We start from the raw sequence: 16495 nt of genomic DNA, 5'->3' as shown, positions 1-16495 counted from the left end.
CAAACCAAATACCCTGTTAATTTTCCCTTTAGGTAAGAACTTTTCTTATGCATTTGTTCAATTCCAAACAAATATGTGTTTTAACAAGTTTGTCAGGATTTACTAACTGCCATATCTTTTAATCAAATTTCACATCCACTTAGCAAAATAGCCTCTTATATCAGCATTCAACATTATGATGGTTCCATCACCAAGCACAAACTCGTCTCTCCACTCCCATCATCAACAACCTGTACACTAGAACCAATGAAAGCAGAATGGGACTTGCCTCAAGAATAGGACTGCAACACCAGGGCAGTGATCTAACAATTGACTACCAGAAGCCTCTACATTATCTACCAGGTTCATCAGCACTGTCACTAAATAATAACCAAACAGCTGGCTGTGTTATTTTATTTCACAAATCAAAAATGAGCAATTTGATTTATTGACACATATGACTGCCAAAGAATGCATATCAGCAATCCATCAACATTATTCCAGCATATGCAGTTCCTTCTTAAACATTATTTCAATATTCATATCAAGTAAACCATGAAACTAAATAATTAAAATCAAAAGTCCAGTACTTCCCTCCTGTGATTTCTAAGAATTTGAGCAGCATGCTAGAAGGAAATAATTACATTTGTCTCTCGATGCCACATCATGCTGCGTCCTGCCAGCTCTGCATTGTGCCAAGGCTAAGATCCTGGAATTCAAAAATGATCTTCCTGCTATCGTAAATAGGGATGTTTGTACATTGTTCTATTGTATTCACATCTTTTCAGCAAATGTAGGAATGCGTCAGCATGTAGTAAAACCTAGACAACATTAAGATACAAACTGATATAGAGCCACATAAATGCTATTGCCATCAGACCAGGTCTCAGGCTGGGTATGCTGCAGACATGATTCACCTCCTGACACCATTAAGCCTCCCAGCATTTACAAGTCAGGAGCTGACAGAATACCCTCAATTTGCCTGGATGAGCTCACCAAAGACACTTCCCAGCATGTATGAGAGGCAGATCAATTAACAGCCATGCACTGCACCTCCTAAATATTCACACAAGTACACTGGAGCTGCAGTGGGTGTCAGCCACAAAACAACATCACAGTTGCACTACACTGGTCCCACAATATATCTCAAACTTGCAACTATAACCACCAGGAAGAACAAAGAACAGTAATGCGAAACGGGAACCACTTGAGGATACCCCTCCCGTTCGGACACCATCCTGGCTTGGAAATATATTACAATTTATTCATTATCACTCATTTAAAATTCTCCCAGCCCATTCAGAGGCCCAGCACCATATGCAAGAGAAATAAGGCACATGACATCGGCACCCGCATTCTTTAAAAGTCTCTTATGAATCAGAATAAGTGTGGTCTGAGCCTGATACACTTTTCAGCACGTGACTTCAGCAGAGAATATATAAGTTGGGAGGTCATGTTGCAGTTATATAAGACACTAGACTAAGTGGGACCCGTTGGGTCCCAGCATCACATGGGAGGGCTGGTCCCCCAACGCAATATTCCACCTCTCCACCAATTCCAATATTGGTGGCCAGTGGGGGAAGGGGGGGGGGGGGGCTTTCTGGAGAACTAGTATGGGTGTTGTGCGCTGAAGGGACTGGTTTCCAGAGGGCTAGTATGGACATTATGGATTCTTGGGCTGGCGGCTCAGTCACTCAAGCCTGTTGTGCTGGCAGCTCACTCACTCAGGGCTGGTGGGCTCGCAGTTGACTCAAGGCTATTCCATGAAATTCCATTTCAAGCAGGGTGCAAGGGCATCAAATTCAAGTGCAATTTCAAACCATTTCAAGCCGGGTGCGAGGCCACTAAAGACAGCGAGTCATGACCTCTCCCTCCCCCATCTTACAGAGTCTGAGCCACGCCCACACTTCCGGGTTTTATAGTCCCTCCCCCCTCCCACCTCCCTTCATGGCATGATTGACAGGAGAGAGAATCTCAACATTTTTAAACACTAATAACTCTTTTATTTTTCATATATGGGAAAAATCCTCTTGTCCTGCACAGCGGAGGGGGACTGACCAAGAATCACAGCCGTAACTGGTAAAATCAATATACAGAACAACAGGAAGTGGTCAATATCAGACATTTAGTAATATAGATTGATGAGCCCGCATTTAGAGTCCGCTCAGTTCACCTAAGAATATCTGATCTCTCAATTGCTAAACATTTGAACGCTCCCTCCCATTCCCATACTGACCTTTCTGCCCTGGGCCTCCTCCATTGTCAGAGTGAGGCTCAGAGCAAATTGGAGGAATAGCACCTCATATTTCGCTTGGGCAGCTTACACCCTAGCGGTATGAATATTGACTTCTCTAATTTCTTTCTCCGTGGATTGTCACCTTGTCGTGGTGGAGAAGCTTGTGTGGACCTGAGATCCTGAGAACGATGCCGTCTGGAGCTATGCTCCTGGTAGAGCCACCCATGGTGGTAATGTCGAGGGGGAGGTCTCTGACAAAGAGCAATCCAACCAAGACCTCAACAGTGGAACAGGCGGAGGACGATGGCAGACCTTAGTGGAGCGTCACAACAGCTAGGAAGGTGGATGAAGGCTGCAGCAGAAAAGGGTCTCTTTTCTCCAGGCCACTGGGTCTCTTTTCTCCATGCCACTGGATCCAGATCTGTCAAGGACCGTGGAGTGGCTGCCTGTGCACCAGTCTCCCCATGTTAAACAAAGTTACGCACAGGCAGCCTCCATATAGGGAAGAGCACCCTGGAGACACCCAAGGTCAGCCATGACCGAAGGGGGCCTAAGAAGAAATTTCAAGTAACCCTTGCCTTTCCCTCTTTCTCCAACCTTCCACCTTCCTAGTTCTCCGACAAATCTGACTCTCCCCCTGATTAAATTTTATCTCTGTATGCATTGTTGTCACCTTCTCCTAACTACAATGATCTATTGTATAATCTCCTTGAACTTTGTCCCCATTGATGTCTTGTGTTCATACCTTACACTTCCTTATCTCTGAAACATCATGCATTCCTTCTATCCAGAGATGCTGCCTGTCCCGCTGAGTTACATTTTTGTGTACATCTTCGATGTAAACCAACATCTGCAATTCCTTTGTTTAAGAAGGAACTGCAGATGCTGTAAAATCGAAGGTACACAAAAAAGCTGGAGAAACTCAGCGGGTGCAGCAGCATCTATGGAGCGAAGGAAAAAGGCAACGTTTCGGGCTGAAACCCTTCTTCAGACTGCAATTCCTTCCTCCACATTTATAGTATCTGGGCACCATGTTATAGGAAAGATGTTGTCAAACTGGAAAGAGTACAGAGATAATTTACGAGGATGTTGCCAGGACTCGTGGGTCTGAGTTATAGGGAGAAGTTGAGTAGGCAGGAACTCTATTACCTGGAGCGCAGGGGGATGAGGAGTGATCTTTTAGCGATGTACAAAATCATGAGAGTAATAGATCTGGCAGATGCATTCTCTTGCCCATAGTAGTGGAATCGAGGACCAGAGAACATAGGTTTGAGGTGAAGTGGGGATATGGGCCAAACGCAGGGAGGTGAGATTAGTATGTCTGGGACATATTAGCCAGTGTGGGCAAGTTGATCCTGTTAAGGGCCTGTCCCACTGTACGAGATAATTCAAGAGTTCTCCCGAGTTTCCCCTGATTCGAACTCGGAGAATTACGGTAATAGCCGCTCATAGGTACTCGGGGCTCTCGTGGACATTTTTCAACATGTTGAAAAAACTTCACGAGCTTACCGCGTTTCCCGAGTACCTGCCATTAGCGTTACAAGCCGCTAAGAGTCGTCCACAGCTCCGACGTACCCGCTCCGTACAATCTACGTACTTACCACGAGTTTGATTTTTTTTTTTAACTCAGGAGAGCTCTTGGGTAAAATCGTATAGTGGGACAGGCCCTTTACCACACTGTATCACTATGACACTTCAGTGTAATGCTGGGGGAGTGCAGCACGGTAAGAGTTAACAATCATGAAATAAAATATTCAATCATCCTGTTTACAGGGAAGCTCAACATAAATCTCATGCCCTGATTTCAAGCAACAAAGTAGTTAATCCATTGATTTATGATCTTTTTGTGAGGGGGGGTGTGGTGTGTGAGGTGGAGGATGGAGCAGATTGACATTCTAAATCACTTCTGAAAGACATGCATAAATGCAGAGGATAAGAATATGGATACATTTCTACTGCTGACATTCTGATCACACTTTAATGCTGAATTTCTTAAGGAATCCAACTGCACTGCACCAACTTCCTGCCATTTTCCAGCATTTACATTTGAAAGCAGCAACTGACAGCTGTGGTTATTTCCTTGACCTTGTTATTCATGAAAGTGCTGTGCACAGGATCTCTTCAACCGAAAACTATCGATAGAGATGCATGCTGCTTGCTGTTCACCAAGGTCTGCACCAAACCATCTCATACACCAGGCTGCATGTTGTGCATAACTGAGTAATATTAATGACTAAAGTAGATTCCTTCTGATCACCTGATCATTCTAAGGTGATTTTAAATATTGTATGCACCACCGGCCACACATTAAGTTATATACAGTAAATTAGATTCACAATAATCCATTAGTTATAAAGTACATTCAGTAGTAGTGACAAAATGAAGAGGAAATAAAATGTTCAATTTTTGCTTAATCTACCCGATTAATTCAGCAAATGCACATCCAAAGTTAACTATCAAAAAATGGTTCGGACTGTCTATCCGAGCTAAGCCTCTCATAATCTTATAAACTTCCATCAGGTCGAACCTCAGCCTCCGATGTTCCAGACTAAACATTTCAAGTTTCTTCAACCCCTCGTTATAGCTAATACACTCTAATCCAGGCAACATATTGTTAAATCTTTTCCACACCTACTCCAAAGCTTCCATATCCTTACTGTAATGGAGCAACCAGACTGCATGCAATCCTCCAAATGCAGGTCAGCCAAAATCCTATAAAACTGCAACATGACTTCCTGGCTCTTATACTCAAAGCCCTGACCAATGACCATGACTTATTTGCAAATGGCTCTACTTGAGATGCCACTATCAGGAAGCTACGGACTTGGACACCAAGATCCAACTGTACATCAATGTTGTAAAGGGTCTTGCCTGCAACTGTATAGTTTCTCCTAACATTTAACCTTACAAAATGGAACACCTCAAACCTGCATAGATTAAAATCTATGTGCCATTGCTCTGTCCATCTTGTGGAACTCCAATGGTCACAGACCTCCAACTAAAATAACACCCTGCACCTACAACCCTCAGCCTTCCATGAATAAGCCAGTTTTCCATCCAAATGAACAAGTCACCATGAATCATACGCATCTTAATCTTCTGGACTATGGCTAAAATCCATGTAGACAACATCCACTGTACTGTGCTCATTGATCACCTCCTCATAAAACACAATCTTCTGAAGCTACAAAGTACCATTTCCATTTATACATTTGTTTAGAATGATCTTGGAATGATTTGCCTTTCACTTTTAATTAGAGAATTCAATTAGACCCACCCTTTGGTCTTATTGAAATCTAAAAGTGCATGAAAGAAAAAAAGACAGGTTTGCCAGCAAATGGTTCTCATATCTTATATGCAAGCCCTCACTGAGTGATTTGAGAGGACTACCGCTCATACTCTTGACTTGTTTTGTCAAATGTTGCCTTAATTAAACTCAATTAAACTTACTTGACTGGCACTGCAGCCACTACCCAAAATGTTTACCCATCCTCAGCAACCGATCAAAATCCTGCTACAGTTTTTGACAACCATCTTCACTATCCACAATACCACCCACTTTAGCGTCATCTGCCAACTTTCTAATCATGCCTTATATGTTCTTATAACATTGATAGGAATGAGAAACACCAATAGTGCCAGCACATAACCCACTGAGGCACATCACTAGTCACAGGCCTCCAGTCTGAAAAACAAACATCCACCATCACCCTCTGCTTCCTTGCATGAAGCCAATTTTCTTTTCAGTCAGCTACATCTCCTTGGATCACATGCGATCTTTTGTGGGTTCTATTTAAAAATCATGAATTACCCTATGAAAGTACCTTTACCACATAGACTCCAGTAGTTTCAAAAGATAAATCACTGTTGTTTTCTTAAAGACAATTAGGAAAGGAAGCAAAAGATGGCTTTGGCATGGACAAAATTCTCTCTTGAACTAAAATGAACCGTTCTCTTGAATAAATGTGCACAAATAATTTGGAATAATTGAAAATAAAATTGGTAATAATCTTGTAATTATGATACTAATATACTCTACAGAACCTTAATTCATTGTTCAAGGTGCTCTGAATGTTCACTCAAATGGAAACCTTCAGCTTTATATCATTAAGTGCACAATTTAGTAGATTCAATTTATTTTAAATCATTATTTTTAGCAACAGAATTTAGAAAAACAGGGTTATGAACACATACATTTAAAACAAAATCAAACACAAAGTTAAAAGTACACAAAATTACAAACAATCTAATTATCAGTAGCTGGCAATAAATCATATAAACTCACAAAGTGGAAAATTGCTGACATAAACCTAACACCTATACCTTCCTGAAAGGTTGATTTGAGGATCTGTCATCTGAATTCATTCAAAACAGAGATTGACAGATTTATAGATATTGCAGCAATCAAAGAATATGGGGATAGTGCAAGAAAATGGTGCTGAAGAAGAACGGTGCCAGGATCTTGACAAATGCCCGAATTGCTTGAAACACACATCATCAACTCCAGCTCCTTTTTTTTAAACATTTCCACAATCTCAGGACCTCCCAGAAGTACCATGAACCAAAATTGGCCAATTTACCCCAAAGCAAAATTTACTGAACATCACAAAATAACAGTTCACTTTAAAAAATATATTGTTTGAGACCAAGACAACTTTGGCCAGGGAACCATCAATCTAAGTATCACGGAAACTTGTAACATCTTGGAGCACCAATAAGGCATTTAGAAGACAGAACATCAAACAATGCAACATCCCGCTCAATAGCACAGGAGTTTTAGCCTTGGTTGTATTACTCATGTCAAGTGCAACCAACTGAGAAAACTCTTGCTCTACATTTCTATTAAAAACCACCACTTACCTGGTAAAGATCAGATAAACTGCTGCTGCCAGAGTCACTGGTGATGCTACATCCTGAATGACTGGAGGATACCTGAGTCACTTGTGGATGGAGGCTATCTGTGAGATGTAATTTGGTGAAGTCTGCAGGAAGCTACACAATGGGAAAAGGATAAAGAAAAGTGAGTCTGACACAGTCAGTTTATGGTACATTTAGTCATCAAAACTGTTGTTATCCAAATTGTAATCATCTTATGCAACAATCTCTAGTCAATGTTCTCTAGTCGCAGTAAATGTGAAATATTTTAAATGCAGGATATTCTAAGATATTCCAAAACTGACATTCCATTTCAAATAAAAATGCAACTTCTTAAGGTTTTGCTTTCTTTTATGCTCTCACTAGTATTATGATCACAATGAATGGCGGTGCTGACTCGAAGGGCCGAATGGCCTCCTCCTGCACCTATTTTCTATGTTTCTATGTATAAGTATTTGTTCCAGGTACAAGTGGCCTTTCATTCCATCATTTCTGTGCTCAGTAAAAACAGACTTTAAACTATCAAAGGCATGATCTCATAGTTAGAAATCTTCAAGTGTTCAATCCAGGTACTCCTCAAATATAGTTAGAGTTTCTGCCTCCACTATTTTTTCAGAAACCTATTAGTTATCAAATGAAAACAAAATCAAATTATCCCTTTAGTCATTCTCCTCATCATATTAAATTTATGTCCATAGCCATTGTCCTCTGTTAACTGTACTTTTGTTTTCCTTATAAAGTTCTCCCATCACTTTACACGTCTTAATTAAATCTCCCCTCAATGTCATCGTAAATCTCTTCTACATTTCTCACATCTTTCTTCAGTATTTGTACGTAGTACTCTACATACATTTACAAACATAGGTCGAAACTTTCTAGACCACCACTCTAATTAGTACAGATTGGTTAATTTTAGATCTTAGTAAGTTAATTAGTATAGATGTGTATGACAGAATCAAAACATGCTGGACTACAGAAGTGGCTAGACCACAGACACGGAAGGATCTTGACCCAAAATATCACTATCCATATTCTCCAGTCAGATGCTGCCTGATCTTCTGAGTTACTCCAGCACTTTGTGTCCTTTTAGGTCTGTCATTCTGCCCTAGTTTGGCATTCCATTCTGAATTATCCACGTCACAGAAAACACATCTCTAGCACTTCTGCCTCTTTCCAACACATACCATTACCTGCCAAGGACTGATTTATGACCCTTCATCTCCATCAGTTATATTGTACCTCATGGCCACATCATTCAAACAGTCAGCTTTCACAAGATACCAAACTCTTCATCACTACTCTCTCCATGGAGATTCATCAAGCACGAATGTGATTATGAATTCAAAATCATGGTCATGCAGGAGATATCTAGGCCGGAACAGAATGTTACACACCGTAACTGAAGTTCCGAATTATTGCAGATCCTGTTGTGCAGCAGAATGGCAAGAATGATATGGATGAGGGACAAAGATGAGGCAGGCATTTAAACAGCAACTACTCTAACTCTATTGTGGCCCCACTTAATCATAATAAAACACTATTCAGCTTTTCCTCTCTGCAGTGGTGCAGATGGAATAATCTTTGCAGTGCCCACACAGCTCTAAATGTTGAAGAAAACAAAGCAAAGTGGAGTCAGTCAGTGCAGCGCACCAGCAGTGGTTCACATTGAGAATAGTCATTTTAAACACTCCTGCCATAGCAGACACATGCCTCTACTAATTGCACCACCACACAACATTGCTTCGGATGACAAGTGTCAAGAGCTATGTTTGAAAGGGATATCCATAATTTCCAACTGGCCAGCCATTTAATCAGCTTCTTAGAAAGGGATGCAAGACTATCACAGAAAGCATTTTGCCAACTCGCAGTATATCTGATACAGACTTCAATGCATCTCTATTTGTTGGTCTTCACTACCTGTACATTGGTGGGCATCCCATGCAGTTAGCATGGTGATGGTCATATTCATACTCATGTCCAGTTGCCAGCATTTGATAACTGATTCTGTCGCAAACCTTATTTGTTCCAGCAGCACAATTCTATCCTTAAACTGTGATTAATTGTAGCTTAAATGAAGGCCCACTACTCAAAGAATGAGCTACTTCCATCTTGTAAATGCGAAATTCAATACTTGCTTTAAATCCATCCGCCGTTGAAAAAATAATTCATGAAATGTTTACTTTGTTTTACTCTTCCAAACTCCATACACCACAGATTATTCAAAAAAGTGCTGCACATTTGCCGTTCCATGATTCATGATCCTTCTGGTCCTCCAACTACAAATTAAATGTTTTAATCTCATATTAAAGCCCATGATGAACTTACCTCTTGTCATCACTACTTCTCTATCATATTTAATCCTCCACATAATTATCTCCAAGGACAATCGATTTGGTCTGTTGCCACTGTTTTAGCAATGTTTCCTTCCTTTGACGCACCAATTACAACTTTGGCCATGCTTTCTCTCCCTGTATCTGAATTTCTCTACTCTTCTACCTTCAACTTGGACCATAATGTTACTATATTCACCACATTTCCTTGCAAAACTGAAGGAGACTGTTTTGGCCCATCATGTCTACACAAGCTCAAAGAGCAATCTTGTTTCACTAAATATTTCTGTATTCTTTACTGCCAATATTCCCATCAATTTCCCCCATAGTGTTCAACATACCATGAACAAATTACTGAATTTAATAAATTTGACTACCTACCCACACAGCTTTGAAATGTGGGAGGAAGGCAACACAGAAAAAAATGTGCAAACTCCAGGGTCAAATTTGAACCCAGGTCAAAGGAATTGTGAAGCAGCAACTCTATGAGCTGGTTACCATCCTTAATATCACCTTTGACTTGACATCTATATATTTCTATTTCTAGCACCTTGTGCATATTTGACATAAAGACTTTATATTTGGCATTAGCCACGACTTGGATGTTAACAAACTCACCTATGAATCAAAGTTTATGAAATTTTAAAGCCCCGCTTTAAAGAATTAAGAACATATAAACGCATGAAGAATTAAGAGCAGACACTCCAACATAGTATTGAATAAATACTGCATTATAGTTGATGTGGTCTTTTGAATGGGATGTTAAATGTGCTCTCTTCTTTCTTGGGTAGAATCTAAACGTGTCATGCCACTGAAGTGACAGAGTAGAGGATGGAATGTAAGGATTAAACAGACTAAACTAAAATGGATTTGTCAGCTAAATTAGCAGCACCACCACATTTCAAACCCTGCTTAGGAAAACAAGTAGATGTTCTGGAATAATGCTTAGGCTAACTTGAAGGGAGCAGTAAATTATGAGGCCACCTGTGAGGTAACTAAGACCAGCTTTGCTTTCCTAGAGACATCTGAGACCAACAGAGAATCTGATAGGACGCATAACTCACACCATTATGGTACCAAGGAGGATAGCTAGTTTTATACATTGTCACCTGTTGTGATGGAAGTAATTATATAACAGATCTTCACCTTTGAGGGAGAGAAAAAGAGCTTCACCAGAGGGGGAGAAATTTAAGAGCGTTTCACCCACAGGGAGAGAGTGAGGGCTTGGACTGTGGTGTGTGCTGGTGACAGCCAGACAGGAGAATCAAATACACAGAGGCGTGAAACCTGATATTTTGTATTGTTACTTAATTGATAGTTTTTCTATCTATTACTTGAATTTTGCTTGAATAGTTATTTGTGCTCTTCAGCATGTGCTTTCTCCATTCATTGACTGAACCTTTGAGACCTGCATATATTTTGTTACAGGGGAGTCCTGTGTTCAAGCCAGTGTTTATACCACAATCAATCCAACCAAACTTAGAAAATGTTATCATAATCACAATTTGTGAGATTTTCCTGGGGAAAAAAGTGGTTGCTGCAGTTCCTAATTTACAACATTACTATATTTTAAAAGATAGTTAATTGTCCATAAACCATTTCGAAACACTACTGCCATGACGTGTGCGACACAAGTACAAGCTTCTTCAAAATGGCAACCTGAGTAAAATATGTTTAAACACGATGTTTGAATTTCTAGAAGGGGAAATAGTTCAAAATAAACTAATTACAGTTTATTACTTTCTGGATGACATGTAAATTATACAATATTTTAGACTGTAACTCTTCATAAACACTGATATCCAAAACATTATACAACATTAAATATTTGAATATTTTTCATGAAAATTGTGTTATGACAGCGTCATCAAACCATCAATGGCAATGTTTTGTATTTCACATTTCTGTGTACTAAATGATCATTCTGCAACAAAGAACAGCAGCAAATGACAATCCCACCTTTACTTGATTTATTTTTGCATGCTTATCAAAGAGCTTACTAAACAATGAAGCAGCAATTCTTTTTCCTTTGTCGCCAAAAGGCATTGGGACTAACTAATCTGCTCTTAAAGCTACTACAGCTGAAAAAAATTAGCCAAGCATAAACAAAGGATTAAACCTTGCTGAACAAACATCTACAAATTGAATCCATATTATCTTTACAGGATTCCCTTAATGAGTTCAAAATGGTGTACATTTCAACAAAACTACTTCTGGATGAAGGTCATTTCAGCATACTCCCTTGGATGCAATAACAAACTGATATGCAACATCAAACCAATAAAGTACCCAGTATTTTTATTACAACCCCAACTTTGCCTTTTAGTTAAGAATATATTTTACCTTCGAAAAGAAATTGTGCTGACAGAGCCCAGAAGCTCTGGGCAAGAAGTTCTCTCCTGCTTTAAATTGAGATTTTCAGAAATGCTGAAAACTTCTGAGTCAAGTATTTTTTTAAAAGAGACGTAATGAGGTGGGATCAATTAAGATCATTCACAGATTCAACTTTTCTAAACCAAAATAAAGATGTCTATCAATGCTGTTAAGGGCCTTGAATACTTTATTTTTATGTACGACCTACCAAAGTGCAACCTCACACCTCAAATTAAATTCCACCTATTTGTCCCCCATATCTGTAACCGATCTACGTCCGACTGCATCCTTTGACAGTCTTCCTCAATTTCCGCAAGTACACAAATATTAATGTTGTCCACAAGCTTACTAAGCAATCCATCTACATACACATCCAAAAGGGGGAGGGGCGTGTGCACATGCAGGCACGTATGTATGGATAATGTGACTTGGACATAAAGGTAGATGGATTGTTTCGTAAACGTGTAGACAACATCAATATTTATAGATGCGCACAGTGAGAAATGTCACATACTACAGGAATTCTAACCCTGCAGAACACCACTAGTCAGACCACCAGCCAGAATAACATCCTTCCACCACTACCCTCTGTCTTCTATGGCTAAGCCAATTCTGAATACAAACTATCATGTCACATAGATCCCATGCATCTTAATTTTCTGGATCAGACAATCATGAGGGATCTTATCAAATGCCCATAAAAACAACATCCACAGCCCTATCCTCATTAATCACCTTTGTCACCTCTAAAAATAAATCTCAATCATGTCAGTACGGCATGACCTGTCGCAGAGAGCCATGTTGACTGGCATTAATGAATCCGTTCTTGTACAATACGATCTATCCCAAAGAATCCTCTACAGTAACTTTCCTAACACTGATGTGATGCTCACCTGCCTGTAATTTTTTATCTCTACTTTCCTTCATAAACAAAGGAATAACATTAATGATTCTCCGGTCCTCTGGGACCTCGCCTGTGGTTAGCAAGGATATCAAGGGTACAAATATCTTTGTCAAGCCTCCTACAATTTCCCATCTTGTCACCCGCAATAACCTGGCATTGATCGCTTCAGGCTCTGGGAGTTTATCCTTCTTTATGTTTTCCAAGTGACCGGACACTAACTCCTTCTCGATCTCAAACTGTCCTAACAAATTAGTATACCCCACATCAATCTCACTATCCTCCGTATCCTTCTCCTTGGTGAAGACAGATGCAAACAACTCGCAGGATATTCAAAGTAACTTGCCGACATACTCTGATTCCAGACATAAATTCCCTCCTTTTTCCTTGGAGTGGTTCTACCTTTTCTCTAGTTACCCTATTTTTGATGTAAGTATAAAAAGCTTGGACTTTACCCCCGCAAGGACCAGAATTATCTATATCCATAATTATCTTAAAACCTTTGACGTTGTGATCATTGTTCCCAAAATGCTCTTCCACTGAATGGCCAGTCACCCGTCCAAGCTTGCTCTCACAATTCCATTGAATGGTAGAACAGGCTCCAGTGCATATACGGTCTGCTCGTACTATTTATGTTCTCATTCATTAGACTTTAAAGCCACATTACTTGTGCCTTCTTGAAAACATACTTAATGCCTGGCTTCTGCCATTGTCCTTCACTCATAATGCTTGAATCATATTTGCAACATTAAGTCAATGCCGCTCTATGTAAGAGATTCATGTCTCTATTTAGGTAGTCAGAAATGTATTTTCCTTGATTGTAATCCAATGCACTGCTACTTCTGAATAAATAATTTCCAAATGTTCTACTGTTTTTTATACCCAGTTTTATTTCGAATTCGCTGGCTCTTTATTCTGATGGAACCCCCTGTAGCTGTACATTCTCCATTATCCTATCCTTCAAATAATGTTTTGAGTCGTTATCACTGCTTTGTGTCAGTGTACTACTCAGTTCCACTTAGCACATGCTGCTTGTTATTTTGAACACGAATCAATAATTTTCTGGTTTTTTTCTTATTCTCTCAGACCTCTCTCTTCTATCTTGGTACTTTCTTCCGGCATTTTTTGTTTTTAATTTCAGATTTCCAGCATCTGCAGTTTTAAAAAAAATTCATTTTGGGTTTCTAATGAGATGAGTGTAGCATATTCCCGAAACATCATTATAACATTCAGGAATAAAACCCTGAAACATCATTATAACATTCAGGAATAAAATAAAGGAATACAATTGGATTGTCAGAGAACAACAAGATGATACACCAGCTCCATTCTCACTCAAGCATAAAACACTGAAACTCAGGTAATGAATTCCTGGATAATGAATGCTTCCATGCCTCATTCCTGCAGAAGGAGCAGCTATCAAGCATTTGAAGGAGGCTCTAAAAGTCTAGTCATTCAAAGCAAGGTTAAATTCTTTGCCTTTGCTTACAATTCATGTAGGGTAATTAGATTTAGTCCAATTCATTTGTTATGATTGATTGGGTTAATTAAAGTAACCGATTAAAATAGTGATCATTTATTTACACTAGATATGCAAAAAGCTAATGCTGAAATATATTATCAAGGTAATTAATGTAGTAAACCAATAGTTGAGATAAATGAGAAGGTAAATACAAAGCAAGCTCTGGCTTATTTGGCACAATGAGCAGAACTGCTACACAAATGCAACAAAGTTTCTGATTGATACCTTAGAGTTTTGGGGGGGGGGGGGGTGGGGGGGGTTAAGAGTTCTGCCATGGATCAGGGGAAGGGATGCTACATTTCTTCAGTACAGCAAAAAAAATGCTTCAAATTCCTCATATGTTACATAACATACTTGGCTAATAAATTACTATCATGATTATGATTATGAAATGGCCACAGCTGCAAATAAGCATACCATGTTTGCCTGCTTAGTCAACTGTCCGGGACATGAACTAAATGTATGCATGAGCTAGAGCAATGGACAACTCCCAGAGCTGAAACCCAAATTAGAAGCGAAACATCTTGTACATGCCCCTATACGGTTTGGCAACTCAGAGTGCGGAGGCAATTGATGCAATGATTAATTGGAGTTAGACCCTTAAAAAATCTCTTGAAGCACAGACTCCTCACATCAAGAGAAGAGGAAGCCAATATATTTATTTTTCATAGCATAACTATCAAAGATAATTCAAAGTCTTTCAGTGAATGCACAGCTCTCTGCGAAGTTGTGGGACTGTATTTTATAAAACCTTTTAGTTTTATTATCGGTGTACTCATCAGCCATCCATAAATACCCTTGTGAAAGTGCACTGATCAAAGGTAATTCATAGAAACATAGAAAATAGGTGCAGGAGTAGGCCATTCGGTCCTTCGAGCCAGCACCACCATTCAATATGATCATGGCTGATCATCCAACTCAGTATCCTGTACCTGCCTTCTCTCCAGACCCCCTGATCCCTTTAGCCACAAGGGCCACATCTAACTCCCTCTTAAATATAGCCAATGAACTGGCCTCAACTACCTTCTGTGGCAGGGAATTCCACAGATTCAGCACTCTCTGTGTGATAAATGTTTTTCTCACCTCGGTACTAAAAGATTTCCCCTTTAACCTTAAACTGTGACCTATTGTTCTGGACTTCCCCAACATCGGGAACAATCTTCCCGCATCTAGCCTGTCCAACCCCTTAAGAATTTTGTAAGTTTCTATAAGATCCCCCCTCAATCTTCTAAATTCTAACAAGTACAAGCCGAGTCTATCCAGTCTTTCTTCATATGAAAGTCCTGACATCCCAGGAATCAGTCTGGAGAACCTTCTCTGTACTCCCTCTATGGCAATAATGTATTTCCTCAGATTAGGAGACCAAAACTGTATGCATGCAATACTCCAGGTGTGGTCTCACCAAGCCCCTGTACAACTGCAGTAGAACCTCCCTGCTCCTATACTCAAATCCTTTTGCTATGAATGCTAACATACCATTTGCTTTCTTCACTGCCTGCTGCACCTGCATGCCTACTTTCAATGACTGGTGTACCATGACACCCAGGTCTCGTTGCATCTCCCCTTTTCCTAATCGGCCATTCCACAATGTTCTTGGTGAGAAAGGACCAGGACTTAGACCCAACAATGGGGAAGAACAGCAACATATTTCCAAGTTAGTACAGAGTAAAACTCAATAAAATATGTAGATGGTAATGTTTACCTGCAACTAAACCAGGGGTCGGCAACCTTGGTCTGCATAGGGGCCAGGACACGTCTGTGAGCGGACGGCGGACCACATCTATCACGTGTACACATGGATCCCGCCCCCATCCCACCCCGGTGGGCAGGTATCAGATCACGTGTTCACAGTAAAAATGCTGGTGAAACTCAGCGGGTGAGGCAGCCTCATGCAATCCTTGCATGTCTCACCCGCTGAGTTTCTCCAGTATTTTTGTCTACGTTCGATTTTTCCAGCATCTGCAGTTCTTTCTTAAACATGTTCACAGAAGGTGGGCGGCCATGCCACCGGCTTTGCGCAGGATGCGGTATACCCAGAGCTCGGTGGCGCTCGGCGGGCCGGATGATTACGGGGAAAAAATTCCGCCCGTGGCCCGGATGATTTCGGGTTTCGGGCCACATTTGGCCGGAGGCCATACGTTGCCGACCCCTGAACTAAACATTTTAGTAGGTAGAGGATTGAGAGGTGCTATAAGTGCAGGCAAGGTAAGCATTAAGTGAGCTTGGTATTCTGAAAAACGCAAGGAATCATGGGATTTGTCAAAGGTCACTCGCTATGA

General features: G+C 40.3%; 1 protein-coding gene across 6 annotated transcripts in view; it reads right to left on the bottom strand.

The window, feature by feature from the left end:
* Positions 1–16495, bottom strand: part of rapgef2b (Rap guanine nucleotide exchange factor 2b) — a 301306-nt gene that overhangs the window by 95443 nt on the left and 189368 nt on the right. For all 6 annotated transcript variants that reach the window (XM_055645980.1, XM_055645960.1, XM_055645969.1 and 3 more), the window contains one exon: positions 7076–7207. In XM_055645980.1, the coding sequence (XP_055501955.1) occupies positions 7076–7207 (132 nt within the window). The remainder of the gene's footprint in view (positions 1–7075; positions 7208–16495) is intronic.

The sequence above is a fragment of the Leucoraja erinacea genome, chromosome 1 (assembly GCF_028641065.1).
Source record: "Leucoraja erinacea ecotype New England chromosome 1, Leri_hhj_1, whole genome shotgun sequence".
NCBI lineage: Eukaryota > Metazoa > Chordata > Chondrichthyes > Rajiformes > Rajidae > Leucoraja > Leucoraja erinaceus.
This window is presented reverse-complemented; position numbering and strand designations above follow the sequence as displayed.